Source organism: Phyllobates terribilis, unplaced genomic scaffold (assembly GCF_046119375.1).
Source record: "Phyllobates terribilis strain yellow unplaced genomic scaffold, ASM4611937v1 Scaffold_5__5_contigs__length_657084704, whole genome shotgun sequence".
NCBI lineage: Eukaryota > Metazoa > Chordata > Amphibia > Anura > Dendrobatidae > Phyllobates > Phyllobates terribilis.
Window position 1 is genome coordinate 97987954 of NW_027362765.1, and position 8846 is coordinate 97996799.

At 46.6% G+C, this 8846-nt stretch overlaps 1 protein-coding gene across 3 annotated transcripts in view; it reads right to left on the bottom strand.

Annotated features, from left to right (window-relative positions):
- The window catches only part of RPTOR (regulatory associated protein of MTOR complex 1), a 274050-nt gene extending 265880 nt beyond the window's left edge, over window positions 1-8170 (bottom strand). For 2 of the 3 annotated variants that reach the window (XM_073682601.1, XM_073682600.1), the window contains exon 1: window positions 7849-8154. In XM_073682601.1, the coding sequence (XP_073538702.1) occupies window positions 7849-8001 (153 nt within the window). In that variant the 5' untranslated portion in view covers window positions 8002-8154. Of the gene's footprint in view, window positions 1-7848 lie in introns of all 3 variants that reach the window. The other variant, XM_073682602.1, reaches the window with a different exon arrangement.
- Between the last annotated feature and the right edge of the window lie 676 nt (window positions 8171-8846).

Sequence of the window (8846 nt, forward strand, 5' to 3'; positions counted from 1 at the left end):
GTACCCGGGTCTGGAGGAGAGTCTCCTCTTCTCCAGACCCAGGTACCATCCGTGCAATGAACCGCATAACATCCGCATGCATACATGTATACATGCGGATGTTATGTGGTTCAATGCAAGTCAATGGCGGCGATTTTGACGCGATTAAGCACAATAAATGGTTGTGCTGCAGATTTTTCAGCAATGATAATCCAAGGCGGAAATTTCCGCAGCATGTGCACAGCATATGCGGATTATCATTGGGAAACATGGCAGACAACTTAACAAGCGTTTTTAATGCATTTTCGCGGCGGAAATGCTGCCGCGGAAACGCATTAAATTCGCATCGTGGGCACACAGTCTGAGCTCTCAAGTAATTCTTTGTGCCGATGCGCCTCTCTCTTGCGTCCTTGGCTTGCTGGGGACAGGAAAAATACTGAGGGTGAGGTGGAGTGCTTTTAACCTCTGTGGTTCGTGTCCCTAGAGGATGAGTAGGACTACCTCCTGTCGTGCTGTCATGAGGGACGTCCAGGAAAAAAAAAAAAGAAGATTTGTGCTCTCATTTTCTGCGACCTGTAACATTTTCATTTTTCCTTCGATGGAGCTTATGGGGGCTTATTTTTAGTATGGTGAACAAATGTTTTGGAGGATATAGGTTTTTGATCACAATTTTAATTAAAGGCAGCAAAATGTACAGGGACTTTAATATGGCATAAAAGTATCAGGCTTATTCAGAAATGTTATAAACATGATGATTAAAAATAAACAGACAAATGGGCAAGGACCAACCAAATAAGATAGCACCAAAATTTCTAAGTGTAACACATGGTAACAGCGAGGTGTCATCCTGGGAGTAAGCATATTGAAGCACAAAAGGTTAAAGGGAATCTGTCAGTAAGATCCACCCTCCTAAGCAGTCTATATGGGCAGGCAGGACACAGAAAGGTGAATGAAATGATACCTTGATATCTACAATCCAATGTCTCACTCCTGAGAAATCCACATTTTTCTTAATATGTAAATGAGCTGTTAAGATCTATGGGCCGGCCATAGATCTCCCTGAGAATCTGCCTCCAGAGATAATTTTAAATGAAAGAGGAAGATGTGTGAGACATCTAATGACAGTCTGCTCTCCTGATCTACACGTCTCACACTGGTAAAATAGGAAAATTTGAAGCTTTCCTATTTTAGGAAAACTAGAAAATTTTTATATTTTTCACATTTTACTTATTTAATTTTTTACGACCACAGAGGACCCTTTAAACATATTTTAAATTGTGTTCCCTTTTGCACAGATTTTTTTTTTTTTTTTTTTTACTCGGGCGGGGCTAGAAACATCGACATGGATAGCATCTATTTTTCATTATTTGATATTTATTTCACACACCATGCCCCTTATTAAGTCTTAAAAGACCTTTGGAGAGCAGTTTAACAATTTTTTTCATTGCAGATTTTCTCGTCACTGGGACTGCTATATTAGCCCCAGTTACAGGGGGAATTCAGCCTCCTGGCTTAGCTGCACACCAGAGCTTATCTAGGTCTCTCAGCAGCTCTTGCTGCCCTACACAAAGTGATCACCTCAGTGCTTCCTAATCTGTATACACAAGCACTGGTTCAGAGTTGTGTATAGAGTGATTGGAAGAGCAAACATAGTAATAAATAATTACTTTGTGGGGAGTCTGTGTCTGAAGGCAAGCTCCCCACCCCCACAGCTGCTCACTCTCCATTACACTGATATTCTAAAATGTGAGAGTAAAATGTGGACTGTCTTGAAGTTTATATTCTAACAGCTGGTCCAGCTGGAAAACCCCTCTCCCATGTATGCAGATTGTTTTATAAAACACATTGTGCTTTATTCACCCTCACCTACCGCTGCCTGTTATTATCCGAGGCGCCGACGCCAAATAATGAGCTCAACGGCTCTGAGTGGCTTGTGCTGTCTGTCCCAGCAGAGCCCAGTTATAGGCTGCAGCACTTCTGACAACAGACACAGGAAGCAGAGAGGAGAGTCTCAGCACTGGACCCTGGGAGAGTGAGTAAAGCACATGGTCTTTTTTGCTTTTTTTTTGTCACAGTCGGGTGACAAAGGTTTTCAGAAAACCCCTTTAATGTCCCTGCACATTTTTCTGTCTTCGGTATGTGGTAAATATTTTCTGCTTTGGGGGCTGCATTATTTTCCACTGTGGTGCACATTATTAAGTGTGAGAAATCTTGAGTCAGCAGAATGTCAATAATACAACGTGTCATCCCAACCTTGTATCCCCAGGTCAAAGTCATATCCAAGTGTAGTAGATTCCCTAGAACTTCAAATCTCAAAAGTGTCCTTTTGGACCATGCATCTAGACCAGGGATGTCAAACTCAAGCATACTTTGACAAACTCGCGGGCTAACCAGTATACAGAACAATGGGCCCCACATGGTCCTCCATACAGAACAATGGGCCCCACATGGTCCTCCATACAGTACAATGGGCCCCACATGGTCCTCCATACAGTACAATGGGCCCCACATGGTCCTCCATACAGTACAATGGGCCCCACATGGTCCTCCATACAGTACAATGGGCCCCACATGGTCCTCCATACAGTACAATGAGCCCCACATGGTCCTCCATACAGTACAATGGGCCCCACATGGTCCTCCATACAGTACAATGGGCCCCACATGGTCCTCCATACAGTACAATGGGCCCCACATGATCCTCCATACAGTACAATGGGCCCCACATGGTCCTCCATACAGTACAATGGGCCCCACATGGTCCTCCATACAGTACAATGGGCCCCACATGGTCCTCCATACAGTACAATGGGCCCCACATGGTCCTCCATACAGTACAATGGGCCCCACATGGTCCTCCATACAGTACAATGGGCCCCACATGGTCCTCCATACAGTACAATGGGCCCCACATGGTCCTCCATACAGTACAATGGGCCCCACATGGTCCTCCATACAGTACAATGGGCCCCACATGGTCCTCCATACAGTACAATGGGCCCCACATGGTCCTCCATACAGTACAATGGGACCCACATGGTCCTCCATACAGTACAATGGGACCCACATGGTCCTCCATACAGTACAATGGGACCCACATAGGGGTGGTGGTTCTGGTGTCATGGATCAAATAAAACCACCCTGCTGGCCAGAGTTTGACATGTATAACCTAGCCCTTCTATGTCCTGGCTTATGTCACAATACACCTCTCCCTCAACCTCATACTCCCCAGTAGCCCACTACCTCAAAGAGTTCTTATATCCACATTCTCCAAATATACTACACTACAAAGAGTCCTGGAGTCTTGAGTCAAATAATAACTGTTAGACTGAGGTGGGTTTAACGGCTGATGCTCAACTGATTTCCGGAACGGAGTACCTGTGACCCTCCTCTGTTAAAGCCACAAAACAGCGACTAAGAGGAGTTGAATAAAGCGCTGGTTGAACATGCGGCCTCAAATCAAAGTCTGTGGCACAGACAAAAAAAAACAAGCACAAGGAGAAAAGATCCCCTGCGTACACGGAATGAGGATGAAATCGCTTTTTAAAGGTAGATATCATTGAAAACCTCCAGAATGCCTGAAATGTAAGTGAAGGGACCAGATTGGTTCAATTCCAACCAAGGACAACATCTGCAAGGAGTTTTTATGTTCTCCCCGTGTTTGTGTGGGTTTCCTCCCACATTCCAAAGACATAATGATAGGGAATGCAGATTGTGAGCCCCAATGTGTACAGTGCTCATAATGGCTATAAAGCGCTGTGGAATTAATGGCCCTATATAAGTGAGTAACATAAATAAATAAAAAAATTGGATGATTTGCTGCCTTTTAAATGGGGAGCATCCACTGTTTTTTTTTTAAACTTTGGGCTTGGCAGGACATGACAGATCTGAATCCTGAGGTGAAGAGTGGGATAGATCGCTGGCAATTGGCCAATTAGAAGCCATTCTCTGATGAGGTGGATGCAAGCATAGCAATGAGAAAAACTGTATCACAAGAAGCTGCACCCCAAGAGTGAAAGGATTTGAGTAGGGAAAACAACAATGCGTCAAAAGGATCGCATCCCTGGGGAGATCTAAGGCAACAAAGTACGGTCAAACAAATAGGTGGCCATGTTTTCTGGTTAATAAGAAGTGGTCTAGGAAGCATGCATCACTGAAGGTCAAAGCTCGCTGGCAGGTACTGGCTTTACAATTAATATAGTCTCAGTCGACGCGATCAAAATGATTCATAATGCTGCCTGTCTGTATTACTGAAAGTGCCATTACCAGGAGAAAATTAATTTATATATTTCCTCCCGGGAGCCGCCGGCTTTCAGTCATGGGTGCATGCACAAAGTGGCTACAGTTATGGCTCATTATACTGTGATGGACGGTTGTAAGCACGATCTCAAGCACTTTGACAACTTGCCAGCTGTCCAAGTGCGAGGTGTGCTTACAGTCAGGCTGCATGCCCACTATGCGTTTTTAAGCGTTTCCGCAGCGTAATTTCCGCCGCAGAAATGCTTAAAAAACGCTTGCTAATAGGTCTGCAATGGTCTCCAATGATGATTTTTTTTTTTTTTTTTACTATTAATGCTGCATTTGCAGCATCGTAACTTGGTCACACAACATAAATCCATGCCGGTTGCATGGATTTAAATAGTGTGACCAAGTTGTCAAGCACTTTTCCAAGTGATGCTAAGATAGCTTGGAAAAGCGCTTGACAACCCGCATGCGAAAAATGCATGCAAAAACGCTTCTACCAGGCAGAAAAAAAACGAATGTACAATCCGCATGTGTTTTTTCTGACAGGGAGATGCAGAAACGCTCAGGAAAAATCCGGAGCATTTCTGCTTCGTGGGCACATAGCCTCACCAATCAAGTGACTGTAAACCAGCAGCTAACAGGAGGAAATAAAGTTCATTTTCTTCCAGTAGCCACACTTTCATTATAAGGCCAACAGGCAGCATTGTATCACTATTTACCTTCAGATTGACCTTATATCTGCAGGTAAATAGCATTTCCTACAGCCTGCAATAACCCTTGCTCCACCATACCACTGCACGACCAGCTCTACCTTCCCCTACTGTATCCTCACCCATCCCTTGAGGATTGTGAGCCCTCGCGGGCAGGGTCCTCTCTCCTCCTGTACCAGTCGCTGACTCGTTTTTATTCAAATTATTGTACTTGTTGTTTGCTATGCATACCCCTTTTAAACATGTAAAGCGCCATGGAATAAATGGTGCTATAATAATAAGACTTTTAAGGGCTCCATTATTCCAAATAGTTTTTTTTTTCATTTACTTTTAAAGGGATTTAAACTTTAAAAAAAAACGGATTCTATTTTTTTTGTCCCTTTTGGGGATTTGAGCCTGCAATCGTTAGATCGCTTATACCATATTATGCAATACCACAGCACTGCAGTATATAGTGTAATTGTGACTCTCCTATGAAGTTCAGCCCCTGGCTGGGCTTCACAGGAGGGCTGAGAATGGCAATCACAGGGGCCCTTCAGCATGCCCCAACTGCCATGGCAATTCATCGGCCCCACATGATAACGTTGCGGTAGCCAATGGGAGCTAGTAAACAAACACTTGTAACCATGCCATTTCATTGCTGCCACCAATGATTGACAGCGACATCTAAAATGGTTAACAGCAGCGATCTGAGCCAGCTCCGGCCACTGCTATTAAACACACATGCCGGCTATGTAACACTGCTGGCATCTGCCAGGTATGAAGCAGCTTCAGCTCCTGAGCCTGCTCCATGAAGCCATCAACGACTTGTAGGCAAAAATGTACATCATGGGTTATTAAAAGGTCAAAGAAGTCGACTGATGGATCTTAGTGCGTCAAAAGGCTGGAATAACATCAATTGCCAAAATGAAGAGTTCCAAAGTCCCGTGTATTAACAGTTTGCCAGTTGAGCATGCACACTACCAATCACTGTCTACCGGAGTGCCAGAGGCGGAAGAGCACTGCACTCAGCTACCTTTGAAAGTCCCATAGACAGTTAAAAGGTTAGTCTCAACGCAAAGCGTTTGTTCAAACGAGCACCTTTACAATTTACTTGTTATTAAACATCCTTTCAGTTCTCAAACTCCACTCCAGAAAATTGATGATTATGGGTAGCACAGTGAATACTCAATCAGCATTTAACTCACACAGGAGACCTTGGAGCCCTACATTCTGTTCATCGACGGCAGGCCACCCACAGTGGATGGGTGAAAACCAGTAAGGCTTCTTCCTAATTGGAATAACCCATTACATAAGCTATTGGAAGAATCAGCAAAGCAACCTCGTGGAGAAATGGGAAGGATAGGCCATCCCCTTTGGTGGAGAAATGGAAGTGGACTTACGAACGTTGGGCCTGGTGCCACACAAGACCAACATGACTCCCCAGCCTACAAACCGATTTTGGCAGGGAATGAGCCCTCTTGGGGGGGGGGGGGGGGGTTACATTATTATTGACAAAAAGAACATCATCATAGCCCCCATGTATCCTGCCATAAAACCTTGACAGAACCCATATTAACCCCTGGTCTTTGAGTGAAATCTAATGCTCGCTGGTTTATAGTCTTTCTATAATTACCAGAACAAGCGATCAAAGGAACCATAACTCAGTCATTCTGTAGTCTCAATGTCCATTGTGTACTTACACAGGGCAACTGGATAGGTGACAAATGACAGATCAGTGATGGTCCGTCAGCTGGGAACTAGGTCCCCCCACTGACTGCAAAAATGATTCCCGAAATATGAAGCCTACCAAATGGTGCATTTTTATTTTTTGCTCAGTACACACCCCTTCAGGAGTAAGGGTTCTGAAATTTTCAACTTGGGACATTTTGGCGACATTTTAAAAGGAATTGTGACTTTTGGTGTTGAAGTCGCACAAAGACGTTAAAGGGATTGACAGTGACGCCGCTAGGCCAGCGTCACTGTCCATACATTCAGACGTATATGTAATCAAGAAGATGTCAGGGTTGCGGCTGATCTGATTTCCTCTTGATGTTCGATTTGTCTGAAGGAGGGGACAGTGACGCCAATTGCTGATTGGTTGTAGGGCTCATGTGACATAACACGGGAGCACCAGGACAATGAGTGCTGACACAGCTGGAATGGCTTGGGAGGTGAGTATAAGTGTTTATATTTTAATAGGACCAAACATGGGGAATGAGAATTTGTTGTCCTAGTAGTGGAGGACCCCTTTAAAGACAAAATAGCATTTTTGAAAAGCGCCATTTTTAAGTATTTGGTGCAAAACCAGTCAGCGAATACCAACAGAAAAGAGAAAGTGACTTCAATAAATCGCAGATGATAAATCGAGCCTTAGGACTCTCCCAAACTGCGGAGGGTGGAGAAATGGTGGACGCCCTGACCTGCAGCAGGCAGGCAGCCTACAGAACGCTGGAGGTCCGCCACAGAAGGGACGGTAATGCCTTTGAACTGGCGTCTGAAGTGAGGAGAGCCCGCCAGTTCTTCTGGGCTTGGCAGGACTTGACCCGTCAGGTGAGGAACGTGGCCCTGTGGACATCTGACTATTTTAGTAGAAAGCGGAGGGGGCTACAGCCCAATAGACCCTCAGAGTGTGCGGCGATATTTTTCCAGTCATGTGACCTGGCTCCCACAATGCACTGCTCCCGCACATTTCTGGCTCCGGCATAAGGCGCCTCATATAAAATAAGTAACAACAGAAGGGCAGAAATATCCATCCTATTCTGGATTTTATATCCATTGGATGACAGAAATAAACAGTAAGAAAAATGGAGCTCCCCTTTAAAAGCCCCCCAAACCCTTTCCCCTGAATCCCCCTATACTTTATAGCCCCCAAAGAGAGCTGAGACCCATTACACAGTGCCCCCCAAAGTTATGACAGATCACGAGCCCTTACCCGGTCCTTCATCCTCCAGCTCTGCGCCAGGGACTTGCAGCCCTCGATCTTCTCGCAGTGCCGCTTCTTCATGAAGGCGGCCGGCAGGCTCCAGTCCACAAGCTCGGCTTCCTCATCGTCTTCGAGGCTCAGGCCTGGGCTTTCACGATCCATTTCGATTCTCGTCCTCTCACTCTCTGCCCCCCGAGAAAGCCGAGCATGAAAAGCTCCTCAGCGCAGCGGTACGGACGCCGCCATATTGGGAGGGTCCGACATGCATTGCGTAAACGGCGGCCGGCAAGGGACAAACTGCTCTGTGTGAGGGATTGCGCAACGTGCACGCGGGAGGACGAGGACGAGTCCTGGCTGTGAAGTGAGGCCCGTGTCAGAGCTATGTTATTGGAAAAGCATGCCCCTGTATGAGAGGGGACAAGGGGCTGAGGAACTTTTTTTTGGGGGGGAAGTTAGACACAACTATGGCAGAAGCACTGACTGAGAAGCAGTTGCTGGATGATGCTCTTATGGGGAAGGGGGCACATGTGATGGGGGCACTTAAGTAGAGAGGACATCTATGGCAGAGGCGCATTTAGGGGTATCCTTGCAGCGGGGGTCGCTTTGGAGGCACTCATCAGGGGGAGGGGTGCTTTATGGAGCACTCACATGTGTGGAGGGGCTTTGGGGGGCACTCACCTGCATGGAGGGTGCTTTGGGGGGCACTTGCCTGTGGTAGGGGACGGACCCTTTGGGGGGAATTTGCCTGTGGTGGGAGGGTTTTGTGGCACTCACCTGCGGCGGGGGGGCTGCTTTGGTGGGGGCACTCACCTGCGGCGGGGAGGCTGCTTTGGTGGGGGCACTCACCTGCGGGGGGGGCAGCTTTGGTGGGGGCACTCACCTGTGGCGTGGGGGGCTGCTTTGGTGGGGGCACTCACCTGCGGCGGGGGGGAGCTGCTTTGGTGGGGGTACTCACCTGCGGAGGGTGTGATTTAGGGGGCACTCATCTGCAGTGGAAGGTCGCTTTG